The following is a 21,429-nucleotide window of genomic DNA, read 5'->3' as shown; positions in this document are numbered from 1 at the left end:
GCATAAAACTGACAAAAAACATTTATAAAAAATGATAAAAAGTTGTGCTAAATATTTAAGCGTTGTAAGTAAAATAATGTATGATTTATTTTTAACACTTTTATGAGTGGGGCCTTTTTGGATCCCTAAGAATTTTAGTGGGATTTTTTTTTTAAACTGTCAAACTCAAAAAAATAATTTCAATTAATGTTATGAATTATTTACCTATTTAAGGTTACTTTGGAATATTTTTTGGGGGGAAAACATTGTATATTTTGTGTTTGCCATAAAAAACTAAGTTTTCTATGACAAAAAGGGCATAAAACAGAGAAAAAACATTTATAAAAAATGATAAAAAGTTGGGCTGAATATTTAAGCGTTGTAAGTAAAATAATGTATGATTTATTTTTAACACTTTTATGAGTGGAGCTTTTTTGGATCCCTAAGAAATTTTAGTGGGATTTTTCTTTTTTAAACTGTCATTACTCAAAAAATAATAATGAATTTTGTTATGAATTATTGATGTATTTAAGGGTCCAATTATTTCACATCAAATATTCCACTTTGGAATATTTTTGGGGGAAAACATGGTATATTTTGTGTGTTTGCCATAAAAAAATAAGTTTTCTATTTGGATCCCTAAGAATTTTAGTGAGATTTATTTTTTTTAAACTGTCATACTCAAAAAATAATTTCAATTAATGTTATGAATTATTTACCTATTTAAGGTTACTTTGGAATATTTTTTTGGGGAAAACATTGTATATTTTGTGTGTTTGCCATAAAAAACAAAGTTTTCTATGACAAAAAGGGCATAAAACAGAAAAAATAATTTTAGTGAGATTTTTTTTTAAACTGTCATTACTCAAGTAATAATAATGAATTTTGTTATGAATTATTGATGTATTTAAATGACCGATTACTTCACATCAAATATTCCACTTAATATTTTTTGGGGGGGAAACATTGTATGTTTTGTGTGTTTGCCATAAAAAACAAAGTTTTCTATGACAAGAAGGACATAAAACAGAGAAAAAACATTTATAAAAAATGATAAAAAGTTGGGCTGAATATTTAAGCGTTGTAAGTAAAATAATGTATGATTTATTTTTAACACTTTTATGAGTGGAGCCTTTTTGGATCCCTAATCATTTTAGTGGGATTTTTTTTTTTAAACTGTCAAACAAAAAATATAATTTCAATTAATGTTATGAATTATTTACCTATTTAAGGTTACTTTGGAATATTTTTTTGGGGAAAACATTGTATATTTTGTGTGTTTGCCATAAAAAACTAAGTTTTCTATGACAAAAAGGGCATACAACAGAGAAAAAACATTACAAAAAATGATAAAAAGTTGGGCTAAATATTTAAGCGTTGTAAGTAAAATAATGTATGATTTATTTTTAACACTTTTATGAGTGGGGCCTTTTTGGATCCCTACGAATTTTAGTGGGAATTTTCTTTTTTAAACTGTCATTACTAAAAAAATAATAATGAATTTTGTTATGAATTATTGATGTATTTAAAAGTCGAATTACTTCACATCAAATATTCCACAAGTTTTCTATGACAAGAAGGGCATAAAACAGAGAAAAAACATTTATGAAAAATAATAAAAAGTTGTGCTAAATATTTAAGCGTTGTAAGTAAAATAATGTATGATTTATTTTTAACACTTTTATGAGTGGGGCCTTTTTGGATCCCTAAGAATTTTAGTGGGATTTTTTTTTTTAAACTGTCATTACTCAAAAAATAATTTCAATTAATGTTATGAATTATTTACCTATTTAAGGTTACTTTGGAATATTTTTTGGGGGGAAAACATTGTATATTTTGTGTGTTTGCCATCAAAAACAAAGTTTTCTATGACAAAAAGGGCATAAAACAGAGGAAAAAAACATTTATAAAAAATAATAAAAAGTTGTGCTAAATATTTAAGCGTTGTAAGTAAAATAATGTTTGATTTATTTTTAACACTTTTATGAGTGGGGCCTTTTTGGATCCCTAATCATTTTAGTGAGATTTTTTTTTTAAACTGTCATAACTCAAAAATAACAATTAATTTTGTTATGAATTATTGATGTATTTAAATGACCGATTACATCACATCAAATATTTCACTAAATAATATTTTTGGGGGGAAAACATTGTATATTTTGTGTGTTTGCCATAAAAAACAAAGTTTTCTATGACAAAAAGGGCATAAAACTGACAAAAAACATTTATAAAAAATGATAAAAAGTTGGGCTAAATATTTAAGCGTTGTAAGTAAAATAATGTATGATTTATTTTTAACACTTTTATGAGTGGGGCCTTTTTGGATCCCTAAGAATTTTAGTGGGATTTTTCTTTTTTAAACTGTCATAACTCAAAAAATAATAATGAATTTTGTTATGAATTATTGATGTATTTAAAAGTCCAATTACTTCACATCAAATATTCCACAAGTTTTCTATGACAAAAAGGGCATAAAACAAGAGAAAAAACATTTATAAAAAATGATAAAAAGTTGTGCTAAATATTTAAGCGTTGTAAGTAAAATAATGTATGATTTATTTTTAACACTTTTATGAGTGGGGCCTTTTTGGATCCCTAAGAATTTAGTGGGATTTTTTTTTTAAACTGTTAAACTCAAAAAATAATTTCAATTAATGTTATGAATTATTTACCTATTTAAGGTTACTTTGGAATATTTTTGGGGGGAAAACATTGTATATTTTGTGTGTTTGCCATAAAAAACAAAGTTTTCTATGACAAAAAGGGCATAAAACAGAGAAAAACATTTATAAAAAATGATAAAAAGTTGGGCTAAATATTTAAGCGTTGTAAGTAAAATAATGTATGATTTATTTTTAACACTTTTATGAGTGGAGCTTTTTTGGATCCCTAAGAAATTTTAGTGTTTTAGTGGATTTTTCTTTTTTAAACTATATATATATTTAAATAATAATGAATTTTGTTATGAATTATTGATGTATTTAAGGGTCCAATTATTTCACATCAAATATTCCACTTTGGAATATTTTTTTGGGAAAACATTGTATATTTTGTGTTTGCCATAAAAAACAAAAGTTTCTATGACAAAAAGGGCATAAAACAGAGAAAAAACATTACAAAAAATTATATATTCAAGCGTTGTAAGTAAAATAATGTATGATTTATTTTTAACACTTTATGAGTGGGGCCTTTTTGGATCCCTAAGAATTTTAGTGGGATTTTTTTTTTTAAACTGTCATTACTCAAAAAATAATTTCAATTAATGTTATGAATTATTTACCTATTTAAGGTTACTTTGGAATATTTTTTGGGGGGAAAACATTGTATATTTTGTGTGTTTGCCATCAAAAACAAAGTTTTCTATGACAAAAAGGGCATAAACAGAGGAAAAAACATTTATAAAAATAATAAAAAGTTGTGCTAAATATTTAAGCGTTGTAAGTAAAATAATGTTTGATTTATTTTTAACACTTTTATGAGTGGGCCTTTTGGATCCCTAATCATTTTAGTGAGATTTTTTTTTTAAACTGTCATAACTCAAAAATAACAATTAATTTTGTTATGAATTATTGATGTATTTAAATGACCGATTACATCACATCAAATATTTCACTAAATAATATTTTTTGGGGGGAAAACATTGTATATTTTGTGTGTTTGCCATAAAAAACAAAGTTTTCTATGACAAAAAGGGCATAAAACTGACAAAAAACATTTATAAAAAATGATAAAAAGTTGGGCTAAATATTTAAGCGTTGCAAGTAAAATAATGTATGATTTATTTTTAACACTTTTATGAGTGGGGCCTTTTGGATCCCTAAGAATTTTAGTGGGATTTTTCTTTTTAAACTGTCATAACTCAAAAAATAATAATGAATTTTGTTATGAATTATTGATGTATTTAAAAGTCCAATTACTTCACATCAAATATTCCACAAGTTTTCTATGACAAAAAGGGCATAAAACAGAGAAAAAACATTTATAAAAAATGATAAAAAGTTGTGCTAAATATTAAGCGTTGTAAGTAAAATAATGTATGATTTATTTTTAACACTTTTATGAGTGGGCCTTTTTGGATCCCTAAGAATTTTAGTGGATTTTTTTTTTAAACTGTTAAACTCAAAAATAATTTCAATTAATGTTATGAATTATTTACCTATTTAAGGTTACTTTGGAATATTTTTTGGGGGAAAACATTGTATATTTTGTGTGTTTGCCATAAAAAACAAAGTTTTCTATGACAAAAAGGGCATAAAACAGAGAAAAAACATTATAAAAAATGATAAAAAGTTGGGCTAAATATTTAAGCGTTGTAAGTAAAATAATGTATGATTTATTTTTAACACTTTTATGAGTGGGGCCTTTTTGGATCCCTAAGAAATTTTAGTGGGATTTTTCTTTTTAAACTATATATATATTTAAATAATAATGAATTTTGTTATGAATTATTGATGTATTTAAGGGTCCAATTATTTCACATCAAATATTCCACTTTGGAATATTTTTTTGGGGAAAACATTGTATATTTTGTGTTTGCCATAAAAAACAAAAGTTTTCTATGACAAAAAGGGCATAAAACAGAGAAAAAAACATTTACAAAAAAATTATATATTCAAGCGTTGTAAGTAAAATAATGTATGATTTATTTTTAACACTTTTATGAGTGGGGCCTTTTTGGATCCCTAAGAATTTTAGTGGGATTTTTTTTCTAAACTGTCATTACTCAAAAAATAATAATTAATGCTATGAATTATTTCCCTATTTAAGGTTACAATTACTTCACATCAAATATCCCACTTTGGAATATTTTTTGGGGAAAACATGTATATTTTTTCTGTTTGCCATAAAAATCCAAGTTTTCCATGACAAATAGGGCATAAAACTAACAAAAAACATTTCTAAAAAAACGATAAAAACGGATAGATCTGAAGTTAGGCTAAATATTTAAGCGTTGTAAGTAAAATAATGTATGATTTATTTTTAACACTTTTATGAGTGGGGCCTTTTTGGATCCCTAAGAATTTTAGTGGGATTTTTCTTTTTTAAACTGTCATTACTCAAAAAATAATAATGAATTTTGTTATGAATTACTGACATACTTAAAGGTCCAATTACTTCACATTAAATATTCCACTTTAGAATATTTTTTGGGGGAAAACATTGTATATTTTGTGTTTGCCATAAAAACAAAAGTTTTCTATGACAAAAAGGGCATAAAACAGAGAAAAAACATTTACAAAAAATTATATATTTAAGCGTTGTAAGTAAAATAATGTATGACTTATTTTTAACACTTTTATGAGTGGGGCCTTTTTGGATCCCTAAGAAATTTTGTGGGATTTTTTTTTTTTTTTAAACTACCATTACTCCAAAAATAATAATGAATCAAAATCAATATTGTAATGAATTATTGATAGGGATGTCCGATAATGGCTTTTTGCCGATATCCGATATTCCGATATTGTCCAACTCTTTAATTACAGATACCGATATCAACCGATACCGATATCAACCGATATATGCAGTCGTGGAATTAACACATTATTATGCCTAATTTGGACAACCAGGTATGGTGAAGATAAGGTACTTTTTTTAAAAATTAGTAAAATAAGATAAATAAATTAAAAACATTTTCTTGAATAAAAAAGAAAGTACAACAATATAAAAACAGTTACATAGAAACTAGTAATGAATGAAAATGAGTAAAATTAACTGTTAAAGGTTAGTACTATTAGTGGAGCAGCAGCACGCACAATCATGTGTGCTTACGGACTGTATCCCTTGCAGACTGTATTGATATATATTGATATATAATGTAGGAAGCAGAATATTAATAACAGAAAGAAACAACCCTTTTGTGTGAATGGGGGAGGGAGGTTTTTTGGGTTGGTGCACTAATTGTAAGTGTATCTTGTGTTTTTTATGTTGACTTAATAAAAAAATTTAAAAAAAATTTAAAAAAAAAATAAAATAAAAAAACGATACCGATAATAAAAAAAACGATACCGATCATTTCCGATATTACATTTTAACGCCTATATCGGCCGATATATCGGACATCTCTAATTATTGACCTATTTAAGGGTCCAATTACTTCACATCAAATATTACCATTTTGATCATTTTTGGGGGGAGGGAATATATATTGCATATTTTGTGTTTTTGCAATAAAAAAACAGGGTAAAAAAAGGCATAAAAGGTAAATAAATAAATACAACTTTATATCGACAGATAGATCTGAAGTTGATCCGGGTCGGATAAAATACATTCGGAATTGCATAGTTCACACGGACATGAAAAAATCGCATAAGGGCGAAAAAAATCGGAATTGACCTACAACGTGAACAAGGCCTTTTTGACTTCTTTTTTCGGGTCCCCGGGGCCACACCTGAATAGAACCCTAAAGGTTTAAAAAAAAAAACAATGACCCTGATCAAAAGTTGACATACCCCAGTGACTTTGATGTGATAACATGCACAAAAGTTGCATGTTATCACATCAAAGTCACTGGGGTATGTCAACTTTTGATCAGGGTCATTTGGGTACTTTCTTTTGTCATTTTGTTTTAAAAAGAGTAAACACAGTTGCTTGCCAATAAATAGCTTCACCCAACCATTAAGCATGAGTGGAAGAAAGGTTTTTGTGTCGTCATTCATATTCTCCGAAGAATGGCCAAGATAATCCTCAATTCTCCCAGGGTATGTCAACTTATGAGCACGACTGCATTCCCACTATCTGCATGGTAAACCACCTCCTACTTGCCGTAGCGTTGTTAGCACTTTTTGGATGTTTTTAGATGGCGCAATAGCATATTCCCACTCTCTACATTGTTTGCCACCTCTTACTTGCCATATTTTACAACTTAGAATATATAAAAAAAAAAAAGATAAACGCAAGTGTTCCCCTTAAAGTAGCCAGAATATTATTATTATGTAACATTTCTTCTATTTCTTTCATAAAACTTGGTTATAAGTATGAGTACTTGTTGAACACGTTCCACAATATATTGATAATATTGATAAATGCGATCATTTAGTAACATGATATATTCATATAATTAGATCCCTAATCAAAATAAATCCTCGTCGTGTTCCTGCACGTCATAATGAATCAAAATCAATATTGTTATGAATTATTGACCGATTTAAGGGTCCCCATTACTTCACATCAAATATTCCATTTTGATCATTTTTGGGGGGAGGGAATATATATTGCATATTTTGTGTTTTTGCAATAAAAAAACAGGGTAAAAAAAGGCATAAAACGTAAATAAATAAATACAACTTTATATCGACAGATAGATCTGAAGTTGATCCGGGTCGGATAAAATAAATTCGGAATTGCATAGTTCACACGGACATGAAAAAATCGCATAAGTGCGAAAAAAAATCGGAATTGACCTCCAACGTGAACAAGGCCTTTTTGACTTATTTTTTCGGGTCCCCGGGACCACACCTGAATAGAACCCTAAAGGTTTAAAAAAAAAAACAATGACCCTGATCAAAAGTTGACATACCCCAGTGACTTTGATGTGATAACATGCACAAACGTTGCATGTTATCACATCAAAGTCACTGGGGTATGTCAACTTTTGATCAGGGTCATTTGGGTACTTTCTTTTGTCATTTTGATTTAAAAAGAGTAAACACAGTTGTTTGCCAATAAATAGCTTCACCCAACCATTAAGCATGAGTGGAAGAAAGGTTTTTGTGTTATCATTTCTCCGAAGAATGGCCAAGATAATCCTCAATTCTCCCAGGGTATGTCAACTTATGAGCACGACTGCATTCCCACTATCTGCATGGTAAACCACCTCCTACTTGCCGTAGTATTGTTAGCACTTTTCGGAATGTTTTTAGATGGCGCAATAGCATATTCCCACTCTCTACATTGTTTGCCACCTCTTACTTGCCATATTTTACAACTTAGAATATAAAAAAAAAAAAAGATAAACGTAAGTGTTCCCCTTAAAGTAGCCAGAATATTATTATTATGTAACATTTCTTCTATTTTTTTCACCAACCTTTTTGAAAGCAAGAGCTACTTCTTGGGTAGTGATTAATGCGAAGGGCTACCAGTTTGATACACACTTAAATAAATTGCCAGAATTAGCCAATTTGCTCAATTTACCTTTAACTCTATGTTATTATTAATCATTAATGATATTTACACTTAATTGAACGGTTTAAAAGAGGAGAAAACACAAAACAAATGACAATTAAATTTTGAAACATAGTTTATCTTCAATTTCGACTCTTTAAAATTCAAAATTCTACCGCAAAAAAGAAGAGAAAAACTTTAAAAAATAATTTATGGAACATCATTGGTAATTTTTCCTGATTAAGATCATTTTAGAATTTTGATTAAATAGGTTAAAATCCAATCTACACTTTGTTAGAATATATAACAAATTGGACCAAGCTATATTTATAACAAAGACAAATCATTATTTCTTCTAGATTTTCCAGAACAAAAATTTTACAAGAAATTCAAAAGACTTTGAAATAAGATTTAAATTTGATTCTACAGATTTTCTAGATTTGCCAGAATAATTTTTTTTAATTTTAATCATAATAAGTTTGAAGAAATATTTCACAAATATTCTTCGTCGAAAAAACAGAAGCTAAAATGAAGAATTAAATTAAAATGTATTTATTATTCTTTACAATAAAAAAAATACATTTACTTGAACATTGATTTAAATTGTCAGGAAAGAAGAGGAAGACATTTAAAAGGTAAAAAGGTATATGTGTTTAAAAATCCTAAAATCATTTTTAAGGTTGTATTTTTTCTCTAAAATTGTCTTTCTGAAAGTTATAAGAAGCAAAGTAAAACAAATTATGAATTTATTTAAACAAGTGAAGACCAAGTCTTTAAAATATTTTCTTGGATTTTCAAATTCTATTTGAGTTTTGTCTCTCTTAGAATTGAAAATGTCGGGCAAAGCGAGACCAGCTTGCTAGTAAATAAATACAATTTAAAAAATAGAGGCAGCTCACTGGTAAGTGCTGCTATTTGAGCTATTTTTAGAACAGGCCGGCGGGCTACTCATCTGGTCCTTACGGGCTACCTGGTGACCCCTGGTTCACATGGACATGAAAAAATCGCATAAGGGCGAAAAAAATCGGAATTGACCTCCAACGTGAACAAGGCCTTTTTGACTTCTTTTTTCGGGTCCCCGGGGCCACACCTGAATAGAACCCTAAAGGTTAAAAAATAAGAAAAAAGAAAACATCTATAATTGTATTGATTTTGGAAACGAAAACTGCCAAAATGGCCACCACCTGGTTTGCTTTGTCAGTGTGCGGCCCTGAGTGGAAAAAGTTTGGACACCCCTGTTGTAGTTCAAGTCAAAAGGCGTGTTGCTGGTGGACTACAACGTGGCGTTGTAGCGCGGCAGCAAGCGGCCCGATGCGGGGGGCGGAGGGGATGATGGGAGGCGTGATTTCCATACATGTCAATTGTCACTTGGCAACAGCATGCAGTACCATAGCTAGCATTATTATTATTATTATAAGTGCGACAGGCAAGCTGGGAGTACTAAACCGGCGAGTGGTTCACGCAACTTGGCAGGGGGCTTCAGTGAAGAGAGGGTGAGGAACAAATACAGGGAGAGAGAGAGAAAGAGGAGGATGGAGAGGACAAAGACGATCTGAAACAAAAGAGACCATGCAACCTGTAGTCATGAGTCCACATTCCAAACACACATGCTGCAATCAGACATTACACACACACACACACACACACACACACACACACACAATATCACATGTGCTGACACAAGAACACATTGGAGGCACGGTGCTCTCTGCACAATGACTGCAGCGTCATGGTTTCAGCTGACAATAACAACGTTTGGAAAGAAGCCAAAAGCAAACAGCTTCAACAAAAACAAGAAGGAAAAAAAAAAAAAAAAAAAAGGTGGTGTCATGGAAGCTGAATGGAAGTCAAAACTTGACAAAACGTTGCGAGGTGTCGGGAGAACATTTTCGAAACTTTAGCGCTTTTTCTGACGTGCAGAAACGCAACGAGGATTTATCTTGATTAGGGATGTAATTATATGAATATTTCGTGTCACTAAATGATCGCATTTATCAATATTATCGTAATGCAGGGGTCACCAACGCGGTGCCCGCGGGCACCAGGTAGCCCGTAAGGACCAGATGAGTAGCCCGCCGGCCTGTTCTTAAAAATACCTCAAATAGCAGCACTTACCAGTGAGCTGCCTCCATTTTTTTAATTGTGTTTATTTACTAGCAAGCTGGTCTCGCTTTGCCCGACATTTTTAATTCTAAGAGAGACAAAACTCAAATAGAATTTGAAAATCCAAGAAATTATTTTAAAGACTTGGTCTTCACTTGTTTAAATAAATTCATTAATTTTTTTACTTTGCTTCTTATAACTTTCAGAAAGACAATTTTAGAGAACATTTTTTAATTCTAAGAGAGACAAAACTCAAATAGAATTTGAAAATCCAAGAAATTATTTTAAAGACTTGGTCTTCACTTGTTGAAATAAATTCATTAATTTGTTTTACTTTGCTTCTTATAACTTTCAGAAAGACAATTTTAGAGAACATTTTTTAATTCTAAGAGAGACAAAACTCAAATAGAATTTGAAAATCCAAGAAATTATTTTAAAGACTTGGTCTTCACTTGTTGAAATAAATTCATTAATTTTTTTACTTTGCTTCTTATAACTTTCAGAAAGACAATTTTAGAGAACATTTTTTAATTCTAAGAGAGACAAAACTCAAATAGAATTTGAAAATCCAAGAAATTTTTTTAAAGACTTGGTCTTCACTTGTTTAAATAAATTCATACATTTTTTTACTTTGCTTCTTATAACTTTCAGAAAGACAATTTTAGAGAAAAATTTTTAATTCTAAGAGAGACAAAACTCAAATAGAATTTGAAAATCCAAGAAATTATTTTAAAGACTTGGTCTTCACTTGTTTGAATATATTCATTAATTTTTTAACTTTGCTTCTTATAACTTTCAGAAAGACAATTTTAGAGAAAAATGTTTAATTCTAAGAGAGACAAAACTCAAATAGAATTTGAAAATCCAAGAAATTATTTTAAAGACTTGGTCTTCACTTGTTTGAATAAATTCATACATTTTTTTACTTTGCTTCTTATAACTTTCAGAAAGACAATTTTAGAGAAATGTTTTTAATTCTAAGAGAGACAAAACTCAAATAGAATTTGAAAATCCAAGAAATTATTTTAAAGACTTGGTCTTCACTTGTTGAAATAAATTCATTAATTTTTTTACTTTGCTTCTTATAACTTTCAGAAAGACAATTTTAGAGAAAAAATTTTAATTCTAAGAGAGACAAAACTCAAATAGAATTTGAAAATCCAAGAAATTATTTTAAAGACTTGGTCTTCACTTGTTGAAATAAATTCATACATTTTTTTACTTTGCTTCTTATAACTTTCAGAAAGACAATTTTAGAGAACATTTTTTAATTCTAAGAGAGACAAAACTCAAATAGAATGTGAAAATCCAAGAAATTATTTTAAAGACTTGGTCTTCACTTGTTTAAATAAATTCATACATTTTTTTACTTTGCTTATTATAACTTTCAGAAAGACAATTTTAGAGAAAAATGTTTAATTCTAAGAGAGACAAAACTCAAATAGAATTTGAAAATCCAAGAAAATATTTTAAAGTATTGGTCTTCACTTGTTTAAATAAATTCATTAATTTTTTTACTTTGCTTCTTATAACTTTCAGAAAGACAATTTTAGAGAAAAAAATGTAATTCTAAGAGAGACAAAACTCAAATAGAATTTGAAAATCCAAGAAATTATTTTAAAGACTTGGTCTTCACTTGTTTAAATAAATTCATGAATTTTTTACTTTGCGTCTTATAACTTTCAGAAAGACAATTTTAGAGAAAAATGTTTAATTCTAAGAGAGACAAAACTCAAATAGAATTTGAAAATCCAAGAAATTATTTTAAAGACTTGGTCTTCACTTGTTTAAATAAATTCATACATTTTTTTACTTTGCTTCTTATAACTTTCAGAAAGACAATTTTAGAGACATGTTTTTAATTCTAAGAGAGACAAAACTCAAATAGAATTTGAAAATCCAAGAAATTATTTTAAAGACTTGGTCTTCACTTGTTTGAATAAATTCATACATTTTTTTACTTTGCTTCTTATAACTTTCAGAAAGACAATTTTAGAGAAAAAATTTTAATTCTAAGAGAGACAAAACTCAAATAGAATTTGAAAATCCAAGAAATTATTTTAAAGACTTGGTCTTCACTTGTTGAAATAAATTCATTAATTTTTTTACTTTGCTTCTTATAACTTTCAGAAAGACAATTTTAGAGAACATTTTTTAATTCTAAGAGAGACAAAACTCAAATAGAATTTGAAAATCCAAGAAATTATTTTAAAGACTTGGTCTTCACTTGTTTAAATAAATGCATTAATTATTTTACTTTGCTTCTTATAACTTTCAGAAAGACAATTTTAGAGAATTTTTTTTAATTCTAAGAGAGACAAAACTCAAATAGAAGTTGAAAATCCAATAAATTATTTTAAAGACTTGGTCTTCACTTGTTTAAATAAATTCATTATTTTTTTTACTTTGCTTCTTATAACTTTCAGAAAGACAATTTTAGAGAATTTTTTTTAATTCTAAGAGAGACAAAACTCAAATAGAATTTGAAAATCCAATAAATTATTTTAAAGACTTGGTCTTCACTTGTTTGAATAAATTCATTAATTTTTTTACTTAGCTTCTGTTTTTTCGACGGAGAATATTTGTGAAATATTTCTTCAAACTTATTATGATTCAAATTCAAAACAAATATTCTGGCAAATCTAGAAAATCTGTAGAATCAAATTTAAATCTTATTTCAAAGTCTTTTGAATTTCTTTTAAAATTTTTGTTCTGGAAAATCTAGAAGAAATAATGATTTGTCTTTGTTAGAAATATAGCTTGGTCCAATTTGTTATATATTCTAACAAAGTGCAGATTGGATTTTAACCTATTTAAAACATGTCATCAAAATTCTAAAATTAATCTTCATCAGGAAAAATTACTAATGATGTTCCATAAATAATTTTTTTTAATTTTTTCAAAAAGACTTGAAATAGCTAGTTTTTCTCTTCTTTTTTTTCGGCAGAATTTTGAATTTTAAAGAGTCGAAATTGAAGATAAACTATGTTTCAAAATTTAATTGTCATTTGTTTTGTGTTTTCTCCTCTTTTAAACCGTTCAATTAAGTGTAAATATCATTAATTATTAATAATAACATAGAGTTAAAGGTAAATTGAGCAAATTGGCTATTTCTGGCAATTTATTTGAGTGTGTATCAAACTGGTAGCCCTTCGCATTAATCACTACCCAAGAAGTAGCTCTTGCTTTCAAAAATGTTGGTGAAAGAAATAGAAGAAATGTTACATAATAATAATATTCTGGCTACTTTAAGGGGAACACTTACGTTTATCTTTTTTTTAAATTATATTCTAAGTTGTAAAATATGGCAAGTAAGAGGTGGCAAACAATGTAGAGAGTGGGAATATGCTATTGCGCCATCTAAAAACATCCAAAAAGTGCTAACAACGCTACGGCAAGTAGGAGGTGGTTTACCATGCAGATAGTGGGAATACAGTCGTGCTCATAAATTGACATACCCTGGGAGAATTGAGGATTATCTTGGCCATTCTTCAGAGAAATGATAACACAAAAACCTTTCTTCCACTCATGCTTAATGGTTGGGTGAAGCTATTTATTGGCAAGCAACTGTGTTAACTCTTTTTAAATCAAAATGACAAAAGAAAGTACCCAAATGACCCTGATCAAAAGTTGACATACCCCAGTGACTTTGATGTGATAACATGCAACTTTTGTGCATGTTATCACATCAAAGTCACTGGGGTATGTCAACTTTTGATCAGGGTCATTGTTGTTGTTTTTTTTAAACCTTTAGGGTTCTATTCAGGTGTGGTCCCGGGGACCCGAAAAAAGAAGTCAAAAAGGCCTTGTTCACGTTGGAGGTCAATTCCGATTTTTTTTGCCCTTATGCGATTTTTTCATGTCCGTGTGAACTATGCAATTCCGAATTTATTTTATCCGACCCGGATCAACTTCAGATCTATCTGTCGATATAAAGATGTATTTATTTATTTACGTTTTATGCCTTTTTTTTTACCCTGTTTTTTTATTGCAAAAACACAAAATATGCAATATATATTCCCTCCCCCCAAAAATTATCAAAATGGAATATTTGATGTGAAGTAATGGGAACCCTTAAATAGGTCAATAATTCATAACAATATTGATTTTGATTTATTATTATTTTTGGAGTAATGGTAGTTTAAAAAAAAAAAAAAAAAAATCCCACAAAATGTGTTAGGGATCCAAAAAGGCCCCACTCATAAAAGTGTTAAAAATAAATCATACATTATTTTACTTGCAACGCTTAAATATATAATTTTTTGTAAATGTTTTTTCTCTGTTTTATGCCCTTTTTGTCATAGAAAACTTTTGTTTTTTATGGCAAACACAAAATATACAATGTTTTCCCCAAAAAAACATTCTAAAGTGTAATATTTAATGTGAAGTAATTGGACCTTTAAGTATGTCAATAATTCATAACAAAATTCATTATTATTTTTTGAGTAATGACAGTTTAAAAAAGAAAAATCACACTAAAATGAATAGGGATCCAAAAAGGCACCACTCATAAAAGTGTTAAAAATAAATCATACTTTTTTTTTTAACTTACAACGCTTAAATATTTAGCCCAATTTCAGATCTATTTGTTTTTATCGTTTTTTAGAAATGTTTTTTGTTAGTTTTATGCTCTATTTGTCATAGAAAACTTGGATTTTTATGGCAAACAGAAAAAATATACAATGTTTTCCCCCAAAAAATATTCCAAAGTGGAATATTTGATGTGAAGTAATTGTAACCTTAAATAGGGAAATAATTCATAACATTAATTATTATTTTTTGAGTAATGACAGTTTAAAAAAAAAAAAATCCCACTAAAATTCTTAGGGATCCAAAAAGGCCCCACTCATAAAAGTGTTAAAAATAAGTCATACGTTATTTTACTTACAACGCTTAAATATATAATTTTTTGTAAATGTTTTTTCTCTGTTTTATGCCCTTTTTGTCATAGAAAACTTTTGTTTTTTATGGAAAACACAAAATATACAATGTTTTCCCCAAAAAAATATTCTAAAGTGGAATATTTAATGTGAAGTAATTGGACCTTTAAGTATGTCAATAATTCATAACAAAATTCATTATTATTTTTTGAGTAATGACAGTTTAAAAAAGAAAAATCCCACTAAAATTCTTAGGGATCCAAAAAGGCCCCACTCATAAAAGTGTTAAAAATAAATCATACATTATTTTATTTGCAACGCTTAAATATTTAGCCCAACTTTTTATCATTTTTTATAAATGTTTTTTGTCTGTTTTATGCCCTTTTTGTCATGGAAAACTTGGATTTTTATGGCAAACAGAAAAAATATACAATGTTTTCCCCAAAAAAATATTCCAAATGGAATATTCCATGTGAAGTAATTGGACCCTTATATAGGTAAATAATTCATAACATTAATTGTAATTATTTGTAATGACAGTTTAAAAAAGAAAATCCCACTAAAATGATTAGGGATCCAAAAAGGCCCCACTCATAAAAGTGTTAAAAATAAGTCATACATTATTTTACTTACAACGCTTAAATATATAATTTTTTGTAAATGTTTTTTCTCTGTTTTATGCCCCTTTTGTCATAGAAAACTTTTGTTTTTTATGGCAAACACAAAATATACAATGTTTTCCCCAAAAAAATATTCCAAAGTGGAATATTTGATGTGAAATAATTTGACTTTTAAATACATCAGTAATTCATAACAAAATTCATTATTATTTTTTGAGTAATGACAGTTTAAAAAAGAAAAATCCCACTAAAATTCAGAGGGATCCAAAAAGGCCCCACTCATAAAAGTGTTAAAAATAAATCATACATTATTTTACTTACAACGCTTAAATATTTAGCCCAACTTATGATCTATCTGTTTTTATCGTTTTTTTTTAAATGTTTTTTGGTAGTTTTATGCCCTATTTGTCATGGAAAACTTGGATTTTTATGGCAAACAGAAAAAAATATACAATGTTTTCCCATGAGAGGCATGATAAATCGTGCCTCTCACCTGGATAGTACAAGGTTGTGGCCATAAACCCAGAAGTTAGTCAACTTTGACATGCAATTTAAACCCGGAGATGGTGAGAAACCGGTGACCGGTTGCTGGCGAAAAGTTTGGGTGTAAGTCTGTCCTAAACGTCACCGGAGCTCGTTGTAAACAAACATGGCGTCAATCATGCGGGACGTCTTCACTGCTCCAGACTAGGGTTGTCTCCATACCAATATTTTAGTACCGGTACCAAAATGTATTTCGATACTTTGCGATACTTTTCTAAATAAAGGGGACGACAAAAAAAATTGCATTATTGGCTTTATTTTAACGAAAAGTCTTAGTGTACATGAAACATATGTTTATTATTGTCATTTAGCCCTTAAATAAAATAGTCAACATACTAGACAACTTGTCTTTTAGTAGTAAGTAAACAAACAAAGACTCCTAATTAGTCGTATGCAGTAACATATTGTGTCATTTATACACCTATTATTTTGTACACATTATGAGGGACAAACTGTAAAAAATTGATTATTAATCTACTTGTTCATTTACTGTTAATATCTGCTTATTTTCTGTTGCAACATGTTCTATCTACACTTCTGTTCAAATGTAATAATCACTTATTCTTCTCTTCTTTGATACTTGACGTTAGTTTTGGATGATACCACACATTTGGGTATGGATCCGATACCAAGTAGTTACAGGATCATGCATTGGTCATAATTGAAGTCTTCATGTATTTACTAAATTTATGAATATAATATGAATTTTTTTTTTTTAAAGATTTTGTGACGATACAAAAATATGGATGTAATCATAATGGTATCGACTAGATACGCTCTTGTACTTGGTATCAGTACAGTGGATGTCAGGTGTAGATCCACACATGGCGTTTGTTTACATTGTGACGGCGGTGAGCTATTGTATCCTCCTACGCTGTGTAGTCAAGCATGTTTAGCTAGTCCTCGTCCCGCAATGATAATGCTACTTGTAAGAAACTTACTTTGTCGCCATGAAGGCAAGGATTAGTGATTTAGAAGTAGCTAAAACACTGTTAGCCGCTAGCTCGCTAGCCATGTCTTAAAGCCCGTCTTCCTGAGGGCGTTTCAGTGTTATAACTTCACCTTTATCTTTACTTTTTACACCAAAATGCGTCCGTTCTCCCTTTTCTGTCTACACACCGTGTCTGCTTGTAAGTACTCTGTGTGCGTGCGCTGCCGAACATGCTCCCCTGCTCGCAAAACCAGCAATGTGACGGCGTGATGACGACGCGCCGTCATGCCTGTAAAAAAAATAAATATGGCGAACTGGTACTTTTCAAACAGAGTATAGTGCCGTTTTTAATTCATTGGTACCGCGATACTATACTAGTACCGGGATACTATACTAGTACCGGTATACCGTACAACCCTACGGTGTTTATGTTGATTTAATTTTATTTTATTTATTTTTTTCCTTCCATAAAGAAATACAATCATGTGTGCTTACGGACTGTATCCCTGCAGACTGTATTGATCTATATTAATATATAATGTATATATTGTGTTTTTTATGTTGATTTAATTTTTTTAAATAAAAAAAAAAAAATTTTTTTTTTTTTTTAAATAAAATTTCTTGCGCGGCCCGGTGGTTGGGGACCACTGCTCTACAAAATCACACTTCAACACATCAAACCTCGTCAGCCACCTGAAACGCCAGCAAACCAAGACGCCTGCTGCTAGGGAAGCTGCCTCAAAATTAGCCGCATAGAAAGGTGCGCCAAAATTACTCATTCCTAATTTAAAAAAATATATATTTATATATTTTTCAGTAGCGCATTTGACTTTTTCTTTGTCTTTCTTTGACATGTTATTACAAAAGCTGAACGAGTGCTCAGTTTAACCGGCCAAAGGATTTGTTTGTAAATACATTTGAAGCGTCAATCGGTGCTTAACTTCTTTTTACACTTGAGTGACAGGTGTGGAAGTGAAAAAAAAACGATGACTCAGCAGCCCATTTCAACCCTAAATTTGTCAATGGCGAATTTTGCTTTTACTTTGGCTTTTTTCGACACACTTACTACAAAAGGCGGGAGGAAGGAGAACTTAATTTGATATGTTTATCAGGTTGCGTGGTGTGGGAAGGTTTGACTTTAGAGGTTCCAGCGCACACAGCATGAGCTCATCACCTGCTCCAGATGGGCCCGGGTGATGCGTATAACTGAGGGGAACTTGGTGTTGGCGGCGCCGGCCGGGATGGCGGGCAGTTTCCTGCGGCCGGGCGAGCGCGCGCCGGGGGAAGGGCCGGGTGGAAGCGGTAAGGAGGCGTGGCAAGAGGAGGACGAGAGCGGGCCGTCCTGCCGCCGATGCTGTTGTTGCTGGTCGGCGGACTGAGTGCGCCTCACGGTCAGCGGGTGGCGCTGGTGCAGGGGGTCCGACAAGGTGCTCAGGAAGGTGTGGGGGCTGGGTGAGCGCAGAGGGATGGGGCTGGATGTCCGGGTGGCGACTTCATCTGGCAGGGAGGTGGGGAGCTAAGAGAGTGGGAGGGTGAAATGGGCGGGGGAGGGGGGACGCGGGTAAGGTGATTGGGGAATATTATTAGGAACATTTGAGGGTCCCTCAATGGAAAAAAATTACTTTTTATAACGTTCTCAAAGTCATTTGTGGAATTCATGTTTGCGCCTTTTCATGACATGAAGAAAAAACTTGGACATGTAACAATAAAGATCTTCTTATTTGAGCCAGATGAACCCTCTACTCTGCATGTATACACCTAACACGCACAAATATATATATTTTATATATATATATATATACATATACACATATATACACGCAATATATATACACGTATGTATACATATACATGCATACATATACTGTACATACATACACACATTATATATACAAACATACATACATACAGTATATAAACACACATACATACATATACATATATATATATGTATATATATGAATAAATACATATATATGAATATATACATATATATGAATATATACATATATGTAAATATATGCATATATTAGGGCTGCAACAACTAATCGATTAAATCGATTAAAAACTATTACGAAAATAATTGGCGATTAATTTGGTCATCGATTCGTTGGATCTATGTATGCACATGCGAAGAGGCAATTTTATTTTATTTTTTTATAATTCTTTATTTATAAACTGCAACATGTACAAACAGCTGAGAAACAATAATCAAAATAAGTATGGTGCCAGTATGTTGTTTTTTCCCCAATAAAATACTGGAAAGGATAGAAATGTAGTTTGTCTCTTTTATCCGATTATTAATCGATTAATCGGAGTAATCGGAGACAGATTAATCGATTATCAAATTAATCGTTAGTTGCAGCCCTAGCATATGTATATATATATATATATATGTATATATATATATATGAATATATGCATATATATATATATACATATATATATATATATGTACTGTATATATATATATATATATATGCATATATAGATATATATATATACATATATGAATATATACATAAATAGATATATATACTTATTTATGAATGCATACATATATAGATATACTGTTTTTAATGAATATATACACATATATATGAATATATGCATATATGTAAATATATATGAATATATGCATATATGTAAATATATTCATATATATATATGCATATACAGTATATATATATATATATATATATGCATATACAGTATATATATATATATATATATATATATATATATATATATATATATATATATATATATATATATATATATATATATATATATATATACATACATATGCATATATATATATATTAGGGCTGCAACTAACGATTAATTTGATAATCGATTAATCTGTCGATTATTACTTCGATTAATCTATTAATAATCGGATAAAAGAGACAAACTACATTTCTATCCTATCCAGTATTTTATTGGGGAAAAAAACAGCATACTGGCACCATACTTATTTTGATTATTGTTTCTCAGCTGTTTGTACATGTTGCAGTTTATGAATAAAGGTTTAGTAAAAAATAAATAAATAAATTTAAAAAAAATTATTAAAAAATAAAAAATAAAATAAAAACTGCGCATGCGCATAGCATAGATCCAACGAATCGATGACTAAATTAATCGGCAACTATTTTAATAATCGATTTTAATCGATTAGTTGTTGCAGCCCTAATATATATATATTTCTCAGCCAACATGCTGAGAAAGAAATGTTATTATTGTACGGATGATGTAAAGATAAACTTAATCAGCGCCTATTGCACTCCCCTGTATACTGCCCCCCTGTGGCTAAAGTATAAGCAGAAAAGCATACAGAAGCTGCAGGTTGCTTATAATGATAGTATGAGGCTTCTCCTGGCAGCTCCAGTGCAAGCCAGATGTTTGTTAGTGTTGGGGTGCCCACTTACTCAGCGTTGCTACACAACATTATGTATAAGTTTATGTGTCGGGCATCTGAGTCTGAAAATGACATAATCACAGTGATAACGAACCCTGGCCGCAGTTCTGCTAGGTACTCATCTGGACTGTGGAACCATTGGCACACATGTTTGTACGTCAGAAACTGACATTTGGGCTTTATGTCTTTATTGTTTTGTTTTTAATGTTTTGTATTGTGTTTTTATATGTGTAATGGATCTTAAGGCCTGCAATAAAGATTGATGATATATATATACGTATATTGTTGCGTTTGACCAGATGTTCCTCCAAGTGGGATGTAAAACGCTGGTCAGTCCCAAGTTCCTTAGATGACATATAAACTGAACTCAAAGGTACCACCAAGCACAGAATAGGTATTTTGTAATTTATTGTCAAATATTTGAGAATAGAGACCAGCCTCGAACAACACATACAAATGCGTAGCCCAAGTTGATCTGAAAACATCCCGGAATGCACTCTCCTCTTCAATATCTCCCCCCGCCCTCACTTCTCTCACTTCAAACACATTCTCCTTGTCTCTTATCTTGAGTCTGGCCTGGGAAGCAGAACAGGGAGTATTCCTCCTTCTCGTGTTATCTCTACTCTCTGCATTCCACTGCTAGAAGACCGACACCTTACTTTGCAGACTAGTAAAGAAGGAAGAATACTAGCTATTTTGTAATACGATTATGGAGGAAAGAAGAAACACAAAAATATGGATATATGAAAATATATATATATCCTTCAATATATATACAGTATATAAACGGTTCTGTGGTGACAGGCCCTCAATGTGCTGAGGCTGAAAACACAGATTTAGGTGAAAGAGCCTAAA

At 30.2% G+C, this 21,429-nt stretch overlaps 1 protein-coding gene across 2 annotated transcripts in view; it reads right to left on the bottom strand.

The window, feature by feature from the left end:
- Positions 1-21,429, bottom strand: part of ttbk2a (tau tubulin kinase 2a) — a 91,083-nt gene that overhangs the window by 5,169 nt on the left and 64,485 nt on the right. The window contains exon 14 of one of the 2 annotated variants that reach the window (XM_062040956.1): positions 18,331-18,672. The exons of the other annotated variant lie outside the window; for it this stretch is intronic. Within the exon in view, the coding sequence (XP_061896940.1) occupies positions 18,331-18,672 (342 nt within the window). The remainder of the gene's footprint in view (positions 1-18,330; positions 18,673-21,429) is intronic. 2 annotated transcript variants of the gene reach the window in all.

Source organism: Entelurus aequoreus, linkage group LG03 (genome assembly GCF_033978785.1).
Source record: "Entelurus aequoreus isolate RoL-2023_Sb linkage group LG03, RoL_Eaeq_v1.1, whole genome shotgun sequence".
NCBI lineage: Eukaryota > Metazoa > Chordata > Actinopteri > Syngnathiformes > Syngnathidae > Entelurus > Entelurus aequoreus.
This window is presented reverse-complemented; position numbering and strand designations above follow the sequence as displayed.